Source organism: Sarcophilus harrisii, chromosome 2 (genome assembly GCF_902635505.1).
Source record: "Sarcophilus harrisii chromosome 2, mSarHar1.11, whole genome shotgun sequence".
In the NCBI taxonomy this organism is placed as follows: domain Eukaryota; kingdom Metazoa; phylum Chordata; class Mammalia; order Dasyuromorphia; family Dasyuridae; genus Sarcophilus; species Sarcophilus harrisii.
In genome coordinates, this window is record NC_045427.1 from 361,875,026 (window position 1) to 361,894,365 (window position 19,340).

General features: G+C 34.6%; 1 protein-coding gene across 8 annotated transcripts in view; it reads right to left on the minus strand.

The window, feature by feature from the left end:
• The window catches only part of LOC100926883 (cholesterol 24-hydroxylase), an 89,558-nt gene that overhangs the window by 6,799 nt on the left and 63,419 nt on the right, over nucleotides 1–19,340 (minus strand). For 5 of the 8 annotated variants that reach the window (XM_031953273.1, XM_031953272.1, XM_031953275.1 and 2 more), the window contains 3 exons: nucleotides 18,295–18,405; nucleotides 16,627–16,715; nucleotides 12,693–12,759 (listed from right to left, as the gene is read on the minus strand). In XM_031953273.1, coding sequence (XP_031809133.1) covers nucleotides 12,693–12,759; nucleotides 16,627–16,715; nucleotides 18,295–18,405 — 267 coding nt within the window. Of the gene's footprint in view, nucleotides 1–10,119; nucleotides 11,135–12,692; nucleotides 12,760–13,534; nucleotides 13,795–16,626; nucleotides 16,716–18,294; nucleotides 18,406–19,340 lie in introns of those variants that run through there. The other 3 variants (XM_031953274.1, XM_031953278.1, XM_031953279.1) reach the window with 3 other exon arrangements.

The window sequence follows — 19,340 nt, forward strand, 5'->3', positions numbered from 1 at the left end:
GCTCTATGTCATTTGCAAATAGGATAAGCATGCTGTCCTTGATTTAAAAATGTTTAAATTTTAAATTAAATCTTTAAATGTTAAATAGCATAAAGCTAGAGATAGATTTCTGAAGTCTTTCATTACAAACCTTTATGATAACACAGAGCCATAGTAACTACCTTTTGGGCCCAGTCAGTAATCAGTTTTGAATTCACTTTAACTTTCACTTCTCCATTTGGAAACAAACTGTTTGATTAAATGTAACTAATCTAAACCAAAATCCATCTTGTTCACAAGGATAAATTGTCAGTTGATAAAATAATTGTAGTAATACCAGAAGTAAGAACTTCTGAAGATAACCACACTGAATTTGGAGCCAGAAAATCTTGTTCAAATCCTAACTCCTATAAGACTTGGAAAAGTTTATTCATGGGCACTGAATTTCTGCTCAGTCACTGAACTCAGCAATACCTCAGTTGAAATCTTGCCTCAGTCACTTATTAGCTGTATGACCTTGAACAAATTACTAACAGTTTTGTCTTACTTCCATCTCTCAAGTAGCTAGATGGTATAATGGATAGAGTGTTCGATTTTAAGTCAGGAAGGTCTGAGTTCATACGTGGCTCAGGTACTTACTAATTATGTGTTGTACCATATCAGCTATATAATCACATGATCAAAACATTATGAATACTTTCATTCTTAATGTGAAGTTGTTCGAAAATGATGATTACTTGGGAGGAGAATAGGAGGAGGATGTGGCTTTACAAGCCACACTTTGAAATCATCAAGTACTGTCACAAGTATCATCACAAATGGAAAAGAATCCAGATCATCTAATAGAAATCAACTTCATATTACCTCTTATTCCAGCATTAAGGCTGTTTTCTTATTAAAATTTTGTCTTTCAATTATGTTTCTGTTGTTCTCTCTGGCAGATTTTTCAATGAATTAATTTGTATCACTGGTCAGTTGTTTAGTAGTTTCTGTGAAAATATAACTAGTGTGTGTTACATTGTTGGTGGAATCGTGAATACATCCAGCCATTCTGGAGAGCGATTTGGAACTATGTTCAAAAAGTTATCAAACTGTGCATACCCTTTAATACAGCAGTGTGACTACTGGGCTTATATCCCAAAGAGATTTTAAAGAAGGAAAAGCAACCTGTACGTGCAAGAATGTTTGTGGCAGGTCTCTTTGTACTGTCCAGAAACTGGAAACTGAGTGGATGCCCATCAATTGGAGAATGGCTGAATAAATTGTGGTATATGAATATTATGGAATATTATTGTTCTGTAAGAAATGACCAGCAGGATGATTTCAGAAAGGCCTGGAGAGACTTACATGAACTGATGCTGAGTGAAATGAGCAGGACCAGGAGATCATTGTATACTTCAACAACAATACTATCTGATGATCAATTCTGATGGACAAAGCCTTCTTCAACAATGAGATGAACCAAATCAGTTCCAATAGAGCAGTAATGAATTGAACCAGCTACACCCAGTGAAAGAACTCAGGGACATGAGTGTGAACCACTACATAGAATTCTATCCCTCTATTTTTCCCTCTATTTTTGTCTGCGTGCATTTTTTATTTCCTTCACAGATTAATTGTACATTATTTCAAAGTCCGATTCTTCTTGTGCAGCAAAATAACTGTATGGACATGTATACATATATTGTATTTAACATATACTTTAACATATTTTTTAAAAAACAGTTAAAAAAAGAAAAAAGAAAATATAACTTGTGTGATAGTAGTAAAAAGTAGAAAGTCATGATTTAAGAGAATCTTTCCTTACAAAGTTTAAGTTACATGTAAATGGTTTTTTTTAAAGTAGTAAATGCAATTGTATTTAAGTTCATTTAAAATTTAATACAGTGTTTTTCATTAGCCAGGAAAAAAGTAAATATTTTATATCATAACTAAATATTAACTTTCATCAATTGGCTAGAGAGCTAAAAATGAAAAATGATTTTCCATTTCTCAGCAAGAGATCTTGTAAAATTCTCATAATATTTTCTATTATATATTTGTGTGAGAGAACATTTTTGCTTCATTCCTATTTTAAATCAAAATACAGAAATGAATATTTTATATCATAACTAAATATTCATTTTCATCAATTGGTTAGGAGGCTAAAAATGACAAAATAATTTCCATTTCTCAGTGAGGTATCTTATAAAATTTCATAACACTTTTTACAATATATTTGTGTGAGAGAGCATTTTCACCTCATTCCTATTTTAAATCAAAATACAGAAATAAGCTTAATAAAGAACTATATTTAAGACGATTTTTGTCATTTCTTGAACCACTTATTGTAAAACTTCAAATCTGATTCTAACATTCAAATGAAACATATGTATCTGCTAAATATATATATATATATATATGGAATATATAATACATACCCATATAATTAATAGAATTTTCTACATAAGATATTTATAATTATTTATAATTTTAGCTTGTAAGTTTAAATTTAGAGTTTTTGTAATTATGGGCAGAATAAGTTTTTATTTTATATATAATGTAAATTTTCTGGAGCTTTTAAAAAGATTACTATTATCATTATAGTTTTTGTAAGTTGTTAGAGAATACATTAAAAAATGAGTAATATAATTATGAATAAATCCTGGGGGGTTAAAACACATTTTTATTGTTATTGAAAGAGGTCCATGGAACAAAAAAGGATGGGAACCATTGAAGATGGTGCATGGCTTTTTTTTTAAAGCCAACCTGCTAGTCCTTTTCATCTACAATGCCCTCTGCATCTTACACTAAGGGGTCTACCTTAAGAAATTGTCCAACTCTAGGCTTCCCTGTCATACTTAATGTTTGTATATTTTATTATCCAAAATGGTGCTTTATGCCAAATGCCACTCAGAGGATGATCTAGAATCATAGTATATTAGAGTTGGAGCTGACTTCAGAACACAAAATATTAGAGCTGGAGGAGGTCTTAGAAATAATTTTGCGAAACCCATTCATTTTACAAATATGAATGGGGGCCCAGAGAAGTGACATCAAATAAGTGGCTCAAGATCATACAGGTAAGGAATGTCAAAGTGAAAATTCAAATTTAGGTCTTTTTTTGACTTACCTCACTCTACATAAAGTTTAATTCATTGAACAGTGCAACAAGATGATACAATAAAGCAGGACCATGGTAAGAAACCATAACATTCCCATTACAAATGCTGTCTCCAAAAGAAATAAACTTCTTGATTATTTAGTTTCTGTTAGCATAATGCCATTCCTTGCACATAATATGCAAGTAGTAAATGTTTATTGAAATAAATTGCTTTCTTCTACTGTAAAACGAGGGAATTAGGAGAGGTTATCTGTATAGTTTCTTCTAAGTCTAACATTAGGTGTTAGACAATGCTAATAAGGCCCTTCTAGCTCTAACAGTGGAATAGTAACTTAGTGGTTTAGTATTCAGAGCTCCTAAAACCACAGTGCCCATTCAAAGGGGGATAGCTATGCTAATATTTATAGAGAGTTGTGTTGTTGGGGTGAATGAGTAAGGGAGGAGACCTAGAAGGTTTATGGTGGCAATAAATAGGATAAAGGTCATAAGTATAAGGGCTCATGTTCGACCCAGATTATTATGTATTATTATTTGTTTGGTAATGAGTCGGATAAGTCAAATTTGTAGAATTTGGATTCAATTGGGGAGTCAACATTTAGGTGTTATGAAAATAAGACAAGGGAAAAGTATGATAACGAGTAGGGTGGAGATGCCTATAATAGTAGGGCAGATGAAAGGGGCAAATAGATTTTTGTTCATTTTTTCTCTCAGGGGAACGGAATTTCTGGGAAACCTGAGTTCAAATTTAGCCTTAGACACTTCCTACCTGTGTTTCCCTGGTTGATTCACTTAATCCTGTCTGCTCACTTAATTCTATAAATCTATAAAATGAGCTGGAGAAGGAAATGTCAAACAACCCCCCCCCCCCAAGTGGTCATGAAGAAGCAGACATGCCTAAAAAATGAGTAAACAATTTTGTCCCCCACAGGTCATGACTGTCTCCTCAACCAATCCCAAAATATTTCCTAGGTAGCTTCATTTTACTTAATCCAATACCTTTTGCTTCTTCCAAATTAAGGTGAATAGTATAGCCCTTTGGTTGATTAATTGATTCTGTAGAGGGGTTCTCACCTGACAAATATATAAGGGGGAGGTGGGTTATAGTATCCTACTAGTCCCTTAAGTGGGGTGGAGTGATTGATTGGTTCAATCAGCCCCCTACAAGGATATAACTTTTTCCCTAAGCACTTCTTTGGCCACATTTCAAATGTTTTGGTTTATTGTCTTATTATCATAATTTTCTTTGATTAAAATAATTTATTATTCTTATGATTTGTTCTTCAATACACCCATTTTTTAGTATTACATTATTTGAGCTCCATTTCAATGTGACTTTTCTTTATTTTCTAAAATTATGTTTTATTGACTATAATCTATAAAGGATGAGTTTAATATTTCTGAATTTTTGTATTTGTTAACGAGTTTTTTGCCTCCTTTTGTAAAGGTGCCGTGCAAATCCTATACTGTTTTACTCACTAACTGTCATAAATCTAGCATTTCTACATTTTAAAAAGTTCTATCCAGGTCCCTAACTTCTTTGTGGCTTATCTTTTTGTTAGATTCTGTCTAGGCCTCAAAGGGTCACATTAAAGTACCTGTAATTATTAGCTATCTATTTGGTTAGTTTTTGCTTTAAGTGTTTAGATGCCATGCAGTTCAGTGCGTGAATGTATAACACTGATATTGTTTCATTATTTATGAAGCATGTGGTCATAATGTAATTTCCTTGCTCATTTCTTTTTGAAATAATTTTATTGGTGTCTTTTATTTTTAAATTACATTCATTTCCAGATTATCCAGTCCTTAGTCAGTGGACCTTCCTTTGTAACTAAGATAAAAAGTGAAAAAACAATTAAGAAAAAGAAATCAATAGATCAAACCTTTCTGACAAAATATAATTATTTGTCATCCCTCCATTTTTGAATTTAGATAATAATAATATTAATAATGATAGCCAACATTTATATAGCCCTCACTGTGTTCCAGATACCATGCCATGCAGTTATCTCTTTTTTTTTATTTTTTATTTATAGCCTTTTATTTACAGGTTATATGCATGGATAACTTTACAGCATTAACAACTGCAAAACCTCTTGTTCCAATTTTTCACCTCTTACCCCCCACTCCCTCCCCCAGATGGCAGAATGACCAGTAGATGTTAAATATATTAAAATATAAATTAGATACACAATAAGTATACATGACCAAACCGTTATTTTGCTGTAAAAAGAATCAGACTCTGAAATATTGTACAATTAGCTTGTGAAGGAAATAAAAAATGTAGGTGGGCATAAATATAGGGACTGGGAATTCAATGTAATGGTTTTTAGTCATCTCCCAAAGTTCTTTCTCTGGGCGTAGCTGGTTCAGTTCATTACTGCTCCATTGGAAATGATTTGGTTGATCTCATTGCCGAGGATGGCCAGGTCCATCAGAACTGGTCATCATATAGTATTGTTGTTGAAGTATATAATGATCTCCTGGTCCTGCTCATTTCACTCAGCATCAGTTTGTATAAGTCTCTCCAGGCCTTTCTGAAATCATCCTGTTGGGCATTTCTTACAGAACAATAACATTCCATAATATTCATATACCACAATTTATTCAGGCATTCTCCATCTGATGGGCATCCACTCAGTTTCCAGTTTCTAGCCACTACAAAGAGGGCTGCCACAAACATTCATCATGCAGTTATCTCATTTAATCCTCATAACAACTGTGGGAGGTAAATTCTGTCATTATCGCCATTTTACAAATGAGAAAATTAAGACAAGCAGAGATTATGTGGCTTTCCTAGGGTCGCACAGTTAGCAAGTTTCTGAGACTGATTTGAACTCTGGAATCTTACTAAAGGCAGTAAAGTGGCACAATGGGTAGAATGCTGGGCTTAGAGTCAGGAGGATTCAAGTTCAAATCTGACCTGAGACACTTACTAGCTTTGTGACCCTGGGAAAGTCACTTAACCCTTTTTTGCCTCAGTTTCCTCAGTGTAAAATGAGCTGGAGAAGGAAATGGCAAATGACTCCAGTATCTTTTCCAAGAAAAGCCCAAATAGGGTCACAAAGAGTCTGAAATGATTGAACAGCAATGATACTAAAAAAACTTTAAACTGTACAAACCCTATGAACTAGGTACTTACCTCAAGAAAGTCAAAGAAGAAATGTCCTTTACATACAAAAAGTATATATATATATATACACACACATATATATATGTAATAACAAAGAACTAAAAAAAAGTGAATTTCAATTAGTTAGGGTATGGCTCTACAAAAGGGTTGTACATAAATGTAATAGAATATTATTGTACTATAAGAAATGGCAAATATGAATTCAGAAAATTTTGGAAATATGAACTGATGTGGAAATAAGACAAGCATTTTTATATACTAGAGTTTGTTTTATTTGATTGTGCATAGTTGTTACAAAGGTTTTGTTTTGTTTTAATTAAGGGAGAGGTGACAGGAAAAGAAAAATATTTGCTGGTTGATAAACTAAAATAAAAAAATTAATTCAGGGAGGGGAAAAAATAGCAGAATAATTTAGACAATGACCACAATTATGTAAAGGACTACAAAACAGACCAGATGCAGTGATGGCAAATTATGTTTCCTGCCTAACAAAAAAGTTTGCTCTCATTCAGTTGTGTACAACTCTTTGTGACCCCATTTAGGGTTTTCTTGGCAAAGATACTGTAGTGATTTAATCATTTCTACTCCAATTCATTTTACAGATGAGAAAACTGAGGCAAGCAAAGTTAAACATCTAGCTCATTGTCACATAGCTAGTAAGTATCAAGGTCAGATTTGAATTCAGGGAGATGATTCTTCCTGATTTCAGGCCTGGCAGTTTATTCACTATGTCACTTAGTTTCACTAAAAAAAATAGATAGTGGACAATAATAAGTCAGGAACAAGGCATGTGTATTTTCAAACATGGTTAATAAGTTGATTTGTTTTGCTAGTGCATTGTTATTAGAAAGGATTCTATTGTGTGAGTAATCATTAGAAAGTGACAATGATGTTTAAAAATAAAAGAGCAATAATAAAATATTTTAAAAGTAAATTTAAAAAACAAATACCAGCAACAGGAAGCAAAAGTGAAAAAATGCTGCCACTATGTGGTGTCATGAGGTACCTCATATTGAGCCTACAAACTAGACAAAGTGAACCACAAGTCACTGGTAACTTTGGTGAGTTCCAAATAAAACCCAAAAGAAAGAATAAGGCAATACTATGCTCATGCCTTTCCAGAATCTTCAGTGATTCCCAGGTAGGCAGGAAGAATTATACTGATTATAAAGCGATCTACAGTTATATTTCATCATAGAGACTCCAATGAAGTCTTTCTTTGGTGTTTCCATGTTGGGATAGAAGTGATCATGAGAACCTGAAAACCCTGATACCAGAATTAAAAATCTTGTTGACATGCTAAGTTGGAAAGGCTTTGAGTCTAGGCCATGTGGCAGACTTACTGTTCAAGGGCCAGCCTCACTAAATTCAGAAAGATACAGCATGAGATTGACCACAGAGTATTAGATTTTTTAAAGACAGAATTCAATTTATTAACAAAATTCACATAACAATTATATTATAAAGTTCTTAGATACAAATAACTTCTTAAGTTACTATTATTTTATACAATGTCAGAACTGTTTTAAATTCATTCTTATAAATATATTGTAGCACTATATCCAACCTGAATACTACTCTTCAAAATAATGTATTTTTACTTGTATCAATTCTGCATCATGGTTAAATCCCATGTCATGGTATTCTAGTTCTACATCCTCAATTTAAAAAATATATACTTCTCTGGATCTTCCTAACCTTGTTATAATGAAATAGAAGGAACTATATAATAGATTATAGGGGTGTTGCAATTTGTAGCAAAAATAGGGGTGTTGCAATTTGTAGCAATAAAGTACTTCTACCAGTGAAATTACACATCTTTCAATTATTGGAAAATAGTAACTAGCATTATTTCATAGAATCATAGATGTATTTGGATATGTGAAGAACTCAGAAATCTCTATAGAAAACACATGTACAAATAGATAGGAACAAGAATACCTTGAAAGTCTTTCCTTCAAATAGAATCTTCCAAATCTACCTGAAGTAATCAACAAACTATGAGAAATATAGAAATCTAAGTCCAAAAAGAATGCAGAAATATATAGAAAGAAGTCAAATCGAGAGGCTTGAATTTTTTTTTGAATCTCTATGAATAGTTAAAATGCTACAAATATAACTAAAGGATTAAACTATTATCACCAGAAACTACCATGTTTTGTGTCTTATAGCTATATGGGAACACTAAAAGAATATCATTATTTTAAAAAATAATTTATTTTTGTTTCTGGAAGAAATTTGGAATCATTAAATGAGCTCTAAAATGTGGATATCCCCTTCTGTGATAGAGAACATCATTGATTCACGCCTGCTCATCCTCTGCCTCTTGTCTATTCCCTCCTGGAGACAGGAGATGTTTGTGAAGGAGTCCACCAAATGTTCTGGAATCTTTTCTCACTTTTGTTTGTCACCACAAGGATGTTAGAGGATCACACAGACTACCCTCAGCCTTGTTACATGAACAGACCAACTCCCTTTTCTATCATGCATTTTATTCATAATCTTCTTTGAAGTTGCTCACTTGTTATATGGTTGCATTCTATTCATAACTACAATGTGCTTTTTTCACTATTCTCTGTATGAAATTTCTATTCATTTCTTTGGAGACAGCTGTGTCCTGTGCCTCACAGCTATATAAGAACATTCGTAGAATACCATTATTTTTAAAAATGTGCTTTTGCTTCTGAGAGAAATTTGGGGTCATTAAATGAGTTTTACAGTTTCCTGGGGGCAATCCAGACATTTTCCTCTTTTTGTTTAATTGTGGGCATGACTCATTGTTTATACTGTTTGTCTCAGATAAACAAACTGATGGATAAGTCATATAGGTTGTCTCTTCAACTGCATGCCACATTCAGGCCAATAGACATTCTTCATCTATTTGATTTGTCCTGTGTGGATGTTTAGGTCAAACTCTTTTGAGTGATTATGGATTTCTTCCACAATGCTCTGTAAAGTTTCAGGGTTTGCTGCAACAAGCATAAACTGAATCACAAACAGAAGCATCTGGAAGACTTAACCATCCATTGAGAGTCTCACTTCAAATTGCATTCTTTATAGGATTTCTTTTAGCAAAGTAGGGGATGTTTTTTGTAAGCATACATCTTTCTGTTATACACTTTGTCTGAATTATCCTTGCTATTTTTCTTACCATATTCCTTCACCATCAATATGTTCACTTTTGCTAATTAGCCAGAGGAAACAAATAATTAAAAATAAAGACATTTAATGAAATAGCATGGTATAGAAAACTGCAAAAACATATTTCTCCCACAAACCTGGGAAACAATATACATGAATATCCATACCATTAGTGGAAAAAGTAGACACATGTAGGGAATACTAGTAATTCCTCTGGTAATATCCTTATAGTTCTTCTGCTAGGTATACACTTGCCTGACCTCACATAATGGATTCTGACAACTATGGGTTACTATGGGATAAGTGAAACATATAGAGAACTTTCTTTGAGAAATAAGAGGTTTTTAATTAATTTTAAATTAGCCTACTGGGAAGATTTTGGATTAATCTGTCTTCAATTATAGATTCCTAAACCATGTTCCATTCCCTTCTCTCCAGTCCAGTCAGAGATTGTCTTTTCTGAATTAAGATCCAAATTCCCAGGTTTAATTATGGGAAAGTAGGCACTTAGGGCAGAGCCCTAGATATCAGTAGACGTTCCACTCCCATCTTGGAGATTCTGTGATTATGAAGGATTAAGATGCTATGATTTATTCAATTAGCAATTATGAGTTCAGAGCAAAACGGGTTCCAATTCCCTTTGGCAGCCTCCACCAACATGGTCACTCCTCATAAATGTCCTCAGTGGTAATGGAGAATTGAGGCATGGTTAATTTTTCAGAGGTCTTGATAACAAATGTGAAAGAAAATTCATTCTCCACACTTCTTTTAGAAATAACAGATTTTTAATGAATTTTAAATTATCTTAGTAGGAAGATTTTGGATTAATCCTTCTTTACTATAGATTCCTAAACCATATCCCATTTCCCTCTCTCCAGTCCAGTCCAGGAACAGTCTTCCTTGATTTAATAAGTGCAGTGATTGAAGAAGGGTAAGAGGTCTTCAATTGAACTCCTTTGATTAAATTACTTTGACCCAGATAACCAGATTCATATTTAGCCTGAGTAATCCTCAAACTAAAAGAAGGAAAAAGCTTCTCAGATTATTTTAGGTTCTGATTACTTCATGTTTTGAGTTCATCTTTGATCAATTCTTTGCCTTGTACCATGACCCTTCTCAATCGTAATGTAGGTAAAGATTATTATTTTCTCATGAATCCCCCAAAAACTTATTTAATTCTCTATCATGATTGGCATTTATATAGCATTTTAAGTTCTGCAAAATGCTTTACATACTTAACTTCATTTGAATCTCACAATAAGCCTAGGAAATAAATGTTATTATTTTCAGTTTACATACAAGGAAACATGCTGAGAAGATTTCAGTGATTTGCCCAGCATTACATAGCTATCAATTATCTGGTGCAGGATTGGCCCCCACATTTTTGAAGCTCCAAATCCAGCACTGACCACTACATAATACTGTCTCTATTCATTAGAAGTGAGAATAAATATTCTCAGCTTTAGATGGCAGATAGCCTATTATTGCAAGCTGGCCCTTCAAGATTTAATATTTTAGCTGTCTAAATCAGAAGGCTCCTGATTCTAAATTCCATTCTGGGAAAAATCCATAATGTCTAAAGAAGCTAATACTTAAGAAGGTAAACCAGAAACATCCTTCATGACCAGAGAAATCTTTCTACCTTCCCGGGGCTTAAGAGTGCAGATCATGCTATCCTTGGGCTTCAGAGTCACAGAGTCCAAAATTCCAAAGCTCTGTCCTGGGACCATCTGAAACTCCAGCCTCTGAAACATTTTGGCCATCAGCACTTTCACCTCCATCTATACTCAAATGAAAAACAATGGCTCATTAACAGCCTATTACCCAGAAATCTGCCATGGTGGGAATAGCCCACTGTGATATCAGGCTGGGGAAAGAAGACTCCAGTTAATATCTATTCTCTTTCCCCAACTACTCTTTCAAATCTTTCCTGGAATATTCTTTGTGTCTCTCACTTGAGGCAGCTGGTGGCAGTTTAGAACACTGGTAGGGGGTGAAGGGAAGGATGGAATCAGCAATACTTGAGTTCATGTGCACCCTCAGATTCAAGTCATTTAGGTTTGCCTTGGTTTCTTCAATTGTAAAATGGGTGTAATATAGCACTTACCTCCAAAAATTGTAAGAATCAAATGAGATATATGTAAAAGTGCTTAGCATTGTTTGGGCACTATATAAATGCTTACTCCTTTATTCTTCCTTTATCCCAAGCATGAATTAATAGTGACAGAGTGAAACAATCACTGGAATTGTGATCCCGGAACACAGGTTCAAACCCTAGTTCTACTACTTTCTCACTGGATGATGCTGAAGAAGCAAATTCATCTAGTTTGTTTCTTCATCTGTAAAATGGGGACTCATGGCCTATCATACAGAGCAACACAAGGAGATCACGTAGGTAAAGTGCTTAATAAAGTACAATATAAAGGTCAATTGGAACATCTAGATGGTGCAATGACTGGAGCACTGGCCCTGAAGCCAAGAGGATCTAAGTCCAAATCTGGCCTTAAACATGTAATACTAACTGTATGACTGTGGACAAATCACATAATCCTAATTGCCTTGACAATATGTCTGTGTGTGTGTCTCTTGCCAATATATATGTGTATATATATATATGTGTGTGTGTGTGTGTATATATATGTATATATACACACACATATATCAGCTAGTATAGCTATATGGATCCCTGTCTTCTCTATCCTGTAGGTAGAGGCTTCTTCAGAGCAATGATTATGTTTTATTCATCTTTATATCTCCAACTATTCTTAACATGAAACTTTACATATAGCAAATGTTTAATATGTGCTTACTGACTCTAAATCTTAGACAATTAAAGTTATATTATTCAGAAGATGTCAAACTAGATGATTATCTAGTTAAGTGCCCTCATTTAGCAGAAGAAATTAAAGCCCATGCCAAGGTTACATAGCCAAGTTGATTCTCTACAAGAAGCATAAATTCTTTCCTCCTATAAAATCCCTAACCAGTGATTCCTTGACTCCTATTTAAAGAGTTCCCCCAAGAAAATGGGTCATTTTAAACATAACAGAACAACTTTATATAGTGTGATAAGATCTGCAGAACACTTTACATGCATTATCTCATTGGATTCTCACAACAGCTCCAGGAAGTAGGTGCTACCATTATTATTCTCATTTTACAGTGGAGGAAACTGAGAGAGAAGTTAAATAACTTGCTCAGGATCACACAGCTAATAAATGTTGGAGGCTGGATTTGAACTCATTTCTTCCTAGTTCCAGATCCAGAATTCTATTCATTGTATTACATAGATGCCTATCTGTTCTGGAGGTAAGATAATAAATGACAGTCATTTGTTACCTGTGATAAGTATTGTCCAATGCAGGATCTTGGCCCCAAAGAAAATGGAAAGTAGGTAAAATTAGGTCTGTAAAATGAAAAGATGGTTAACCATACATTTGATACAGAGACCTCATTCTGGCACTCACATTAGGGGCCACTTGCATATCACAAGACATACATATTGTTATGCCAGAAAGTTGTTTTCATAAGTAACAGATACCCAGGGTATATAAATGACTCTCAGAACTTTATAGTTGGAAGGGAACCCAATAAGGACCAATAATAAAGTAATAGTCTCTATAACACTTCTGTCAGGTGATCAATCATACTTTACTTGAACCTATTAGTTTCTAAAAAGGCAGCAGATTAGTATTATGGCCATTATATTGTTAAGAATACTCCCTTATCTTGACTCACAATCTACTTTCTGTTGCTGCTGATCTTTCGATCTGATTTTACAATCATTTGGTTTTAATTCTATCTTCTACAATCAAGAGAGAAATCTATATTATATGTAAGCCATATTAATATTGTTTTATATCCATATCTATATATGTGTAAAAGCAAATATATATATATGTGTGTGCACATAAGTGTATATGTATATATAGATATATGTATGTGTATATATAGATATAGGTATGTGTGTGCATATATATGTGTGTATATATATATATATATATACACACACACACACACACATATATATGCATGCTTCATTAAGCCTGCTTGGGAGAGGTAGGAGAGATGAAAGGGGAAAAAGTATAAAATAAAAATTGCATAGCAGAGGACAAAAGAATAACCTACAAGAAACAAAGAAAAGATGGACAATCATGAATATAATGTCTCCTATTATTATATATGCTTTCTTGAAATGGAAATTTGTTGTTACATATTCTGACTCCTCCCTGATTTTCTGTTGGGCCCATGACAATTTTTAATAGAAAGAAAAAAATGCAAAGAACTAAAAAGAGGTAAAATGTAAAATCTAATATGCCAACCTTTCAGATACTTGAAAAAGAGGATGATCATGTCTTATCCATTTGCTCCTCCCTTCTCTCCCCAAGGTTTCTTTGTGTTGATCACCATGACCTTTCCCTAACTTGGATCACTGAGGGGTCTGTCTCAAGATAGAAACTACAAATAGTAACTCTTCCCTTCTTCACATATCTTCCCAACTGCCATATCCACAAATCCTCCAGCCCCCTCCTCCAATCCACTGATGCAATTATGTCTCAGATACATTCAATATCTGTAGAAGCATCTTAAAACCAGATTTCTGATGAAGCGGCTGATTTACAAGATGTTTCATACTTGATCCTGTCTAAGATTAGCTAATAACTATAATGTCCCCCTTATTCCTGTGAGTCAGAGTTATTGTTCTTTGAGGTAAAAAAGTCCTTTCTCTAGCAATTCTTCCCCAACTTTCATTTCTATCTAGCTCAGCCTTACCCCTTCCCTAAAACCTATTCTATTTTCTTCTCTCCCTTTTTATTATGATTTCTGAATCCTTCAAAATATCATTATCACGATCCTAAATATCTTCCTGTTGTATTTCTTAACTTCTTGAATTTACAGAAATTTCATCAAAACATTTCCCTGCCATTTTCTCCAATATTGGCCACAGTGACTTAAATCAAGTTTCCCAACAAACTTGGCCAGGAGTGGCAGGCATATTCCTTATTTCACACTGCTACTTCTAGATCCTTCCTGTCATCATCTTGAAGTTCATTCCATATATATGGAATTCTATGTAGCCCTGCCCAGAGCCACGTTGCCACCATTTATCAGACTCCAGGTCACTTTCCCACTTTTTTTAAGGAGTTAAGAATGTGACTCACAATCTCCTTGACATTTAATGAATCTACCTGCTAGAATCATTCTGACTAGGTCCCCCACACTTCACACACACACACACACACACACACACACACCCCAGATCTAAACATCTGGGAAAATATTAATTGCTAATGGATAGACTGAGTCAATAAACTAAAAATGATAATTCTATCTTAATTAATTTACTTGTCAAACTAGCCGAAAAACCTGGGAATATCTATATGAACCCATGTAAAATAAAGTGAGAAGCAGAAGAACATTGTACACAGTAACAGCAATATTGTAAAGATGATTAATTGAGAAACACTTATCTACAGTGATCCAAAATAATTACACAGAACTCATCATGAAAAATGCTATTCACCCCTAAAAAGAGAACTGATGAACTCTGAATACAGATTAAAGCATACTTTTTTACTTCCTTTATTTTTATTGTTTTATTTTGTTTGAATTTTCTTTTCTAACATGGTTCATATGAAAATATGTTTGGCATGATTCTACATGTTTAATCAATACCAAAATGTGTGCCTTCTCAAAGATGGGAGGAGGGAAGGCCTAGAGAGAGAGAGGATTAATTTTTTTAAATGATCATTAGCAATTTTTTACATATAATTGGGAATAGATAACAAAAAATAAAAATAAAATTTAAAAGATTACAAACAACCTAGTTATTGTTAAATATTAATCAAACAAACATTTATTATATACCTACTATGTACAGGACATTGTATTAAAACACTAGGAATACACAAAAAGGGCAGACAGTGCACACACTGTATGTATATATACTCTCCCTTGTGACCTAATCAGCTTCCAAGGGTTATATTATCATCCTTATTCTTTATGATTCCCACATCTTCATATTTTACTTCTAGTCTCACCCCTGAGCTTTAGACCCACATTACAAACTATTTATTAAATATTTCTTATTGGATGTCTGAATGTAGACATCTCAAATCAACTTACTCAAAACAAAATATTAATTTTCCTACCAAGCAATACTTCTTCTGAACTTCCCTAGTATTGGAAAGATTACTACCATTGTTCCAGTCACCCAGGTTCAAAACCTCAATGCTATTTGTGACTTCTAGCATTTATTCACCACCCCCATCTAACCAACTGCTAACTTTTCACAATTATACCTTCTCTTACACTTGTCCTTTCCCCCCCTAATACTTTCAAGCCCTAATCATCTCTTTTATAGAATACTAAAATAGCCTTCCAATTGGCATCCTTGAATACATCTCTCCCCTAATGACACATAGATATCAAATCAATATTCCTAGATAAGTCATCCTGTTGTTCCTATATTCAAAAACTCCAGTGACTGTACTACTTCTAGGGTTTGTGTGGTGTGTGTGTGTGTATTTTTCTTTTCAGTATTTAAGATCCTTCATAAGAATGGGATAAGCCTTAGCATTTTGGTAGACACTGGTAAAGAAGCCAGAAAAAAGAAAAAAAACTGAAGATTTTGTGGAGACACACAGAGGGAGACAGAGAGAGAGAGAGAGAGAGAGAGAGAGAGAGAGAGAGAGAGAGATAGGAGAGAGAGAGAGAGAGAATGAATATGAATTATTTCAGGGACAAGTTCCTAGAGGATATGAGATGGCATAGAATAGATGACATGGGTAGGGGATTGTCCCTTGGGATGGAAAAAAGGCAAATCATCCTTTGAGATTGGAACAAAGGAGAGAAGGAATAGGATAAGATCTTTCTTTTCTTTTCTTCTTTCCTTTTCCTTTCTATTTGTTTTCTCTTTCCTCCCTCTACCTTCTAAAAATAAGAAAAAATAAGGCTTCATGGAAGAAGGGACACTTGACCTAAGCAGACGAAGATGGAAGAGATCAGTTCAAAATTAAGAGAATGTTGAGGGGTTACAACAAGATGGAAGGAAAAAAAGGTGATACAGTTTGGCTAAACATGGAGTGAACTGAAGGAGATAAGACTAGAAAACTAAATAAATCCCCTTGAAATTCAATTTAATGGCTTTCCAAGTCACACAAAAATTTATTTTGTATCATCTGTCATTGTCCAGTCATTATGTAAGAGTCAAGTGAAATCATGCCTTATTCCAATAGGGATTCGTCTTTTAATGATTTTTAAATGTACTTACTTGAAAACTTCAGGACTGAACCGCTCTGGATTAAAAGTCAAGGGGTCCTCAAAGTATATCTCCAACCTGCCCATTACATAGGTACTGAACTGTTGACAAAACAAGTAGTCTTTGTTACTTTCTTGTTTTGTTTTGTTATCTCTGTTATTTTCTGATCATAAAAACTCACAACCCAGATACAATGACTACCATCCAAAAACTTCCCCCAGTAGACCCCATCACAGTCAAAAGAAATGCCAAATCTTAAATGGGGTACGAGTCTCTCTCTGAACAAAAAGCTAGGACGCCATTAGCTAGAACTTAGAAATCTATTCACAATCTAAAGTTTCCCTCTCAAATCTGTTGTTGTTTGGATGATCCCAAGTAGGGTTTTCCTGGCAAAGATACTGGAGTGATTTGCTGTTTCCTTCTCCAGGTAATTTTTCAAATGAAGAAATGGGGGCAAATAGGATTAAATGACTTGTTCAAGGTCACACAGCTAGTAAGTATCTGAGGCTGGATTTGAACTCAGGTCTTCCTGCCTCCAGAGTTGATGCTCTAATCTAATTCTATGATTCTATTGATTGATCTATGAGCTGATGCAATGAGTGGCAACTAGAAGAATTTTAGTTCTTGAGGGGGGTCATACTATTGGTAACTTGCTAGAATTATTCCAAGGTAGGTCTTTGCTGGGCAGCTAAATGGCACAGCTTGAAGTGCCAGGCCTGGAGTCAGGAAGTTCTGAATTCAAATTCAATCTCAGACACTTCCTAGCTCATAGAGCAATCATAGAAGCATAGAATGCCAAAGCTGAAAGGAGTTTTAGAATCACTGAATGAATGTGAGAAGTGAAAGGAATCTTGAAGGTAATTGTGGTTTAATGGAAAGAGTTCTGGCTCTAGAATCAGAGGATCTGGGTTCAAGTCCCTCTCCTGACACATTTAACTTATGTGACTTTGGGCAAGGTGCTTACTGTCTCTTTTCTTCAATTCTAAGGTCCCGTCCAACTACAAATCTATGATCTTAGGTCCCAGGCAGAAAGGGGTGGGGAGGATTGGGTACATTAGGCCCTTTAGGGTGAAGCAAGGCGACCAAAGGAGTGCTGATATAAGACAGTCAATGTGGCATATGAGAGATAATGTCACAGAAAGAGTATTAATCTATGCTAGATTAATTTGTCATTAATTTCACCTTAAACAAACTCTCTCTCTTCTTTTGATCTCAGCTTACTTATCTGTAAAATGAAAGAATTTAACTAGCTATTCTACAAGATTCCTCTAAACTCAGATAATCTGTGTTCTAGAATTGTACAGCCCCTTCCACTTTTGACTGTACTATGGAGAGTACTGTATACACTAAAAATGTCACACAAATTTGCAGCAGCACCATTTCTAAAAAGGGAGGTGAGAAGGCACAGAAGATCAATTTGACTTTCTTCTTGTCACTCCAAGTTTATCCTGATCACAATAAACATCTGATCTGAATGTTACTTTTTATAGGTGAACATTTTGGAAGTGGAGAACCCCAAAGAGACTCCCATTTTCCAACTGGTCCATCAGGACCAGTACTTAAAAGGGAACTACTGGAACTTTGGAAATTTAATACCTTCATTACTCTCATTTATCCCTAACCCGAATCTTTTCTGTTGTCAAATTTACCCAAGAATCAATTATGAAAAGATAGACATACAAACAATGAGGTGCATCCTGGAATTAAAAAGCCATCGACTACAGTGTCCTTTTCCAGCCACCGTACTGTTCCTGTGACAGGAGGATATAACCTGAGAACTTCTTTGAGAACCTGAAGAAATACATTGAGAGTAATTAGTCCTTTATACAGAAAAATACAAACAAGAAGGACACAAATCATGTAATTTTGAGTCTACTCTCTCCCAACTCTCATATCAAAGCAGTTTGGCAAGTTCTGTCCTTTCTACTTCTATAACCTCTTTCTCATACAGCATAGTGAAGTAGGAAACAGGAAGTCCTGTGTTTGAATCCTAACCCAGATCCTTATTGTGTGATCTTAGACAAGACATTTAACCTCTCTGGGTCTGTTTCCTCACTTGTAAAATAAGGAAATTTAATTTAATGACCTTAAGGTTCCCTTTTAGCTCGAATTTATTGTCCTATGATCCTCTTCTCTAATGGCACTGGACATCAATCAGCTTAGTCTATTATCCCCACCTGTACAATTTTAACAACCTCCTAATCAGCCCATGATGCTTCCATTCTCTGCTTCTTCCAAGTCATCCACCACACATTGCCAGTCTCATCTTCCTTGTTCATGAAAATAATTTCAGACTTCCTCATAATCACATTGCTAGCAAGTGTAAAGAGGTAGGAGTAAATCATTCTTTTTTCAGTATATCACACTTTCTCATGCTATTTTTTTTTTTGGTTGTTGTTCAGTAGTTTCCTATCCAACTCTTTGAGACCCCTTTCAAGTTTTTCCTGGCAGAGATACTGGAGTAGTTTTGTCATTTCCTTCTCCAGCTCATTTTGCAGATAAGGAAACTGAGGCAAAACCGGGTAAAGTGATTTGGCCAGGGTCAAACAGCTAGTAAATGTCTGAGGCTGGAGTTGAACTCAGGGAGATGAGTTTTCCTGATTCCAGGACGAGTGCTCTATCCTCCGAGCTACCTACCTGATCCTCAGATATCAGTTTTTGTTATCAATTCTTCCTACTAGGCTATCAGTTCCATGAGGACAGGGCTCAATCCATAATACCATATA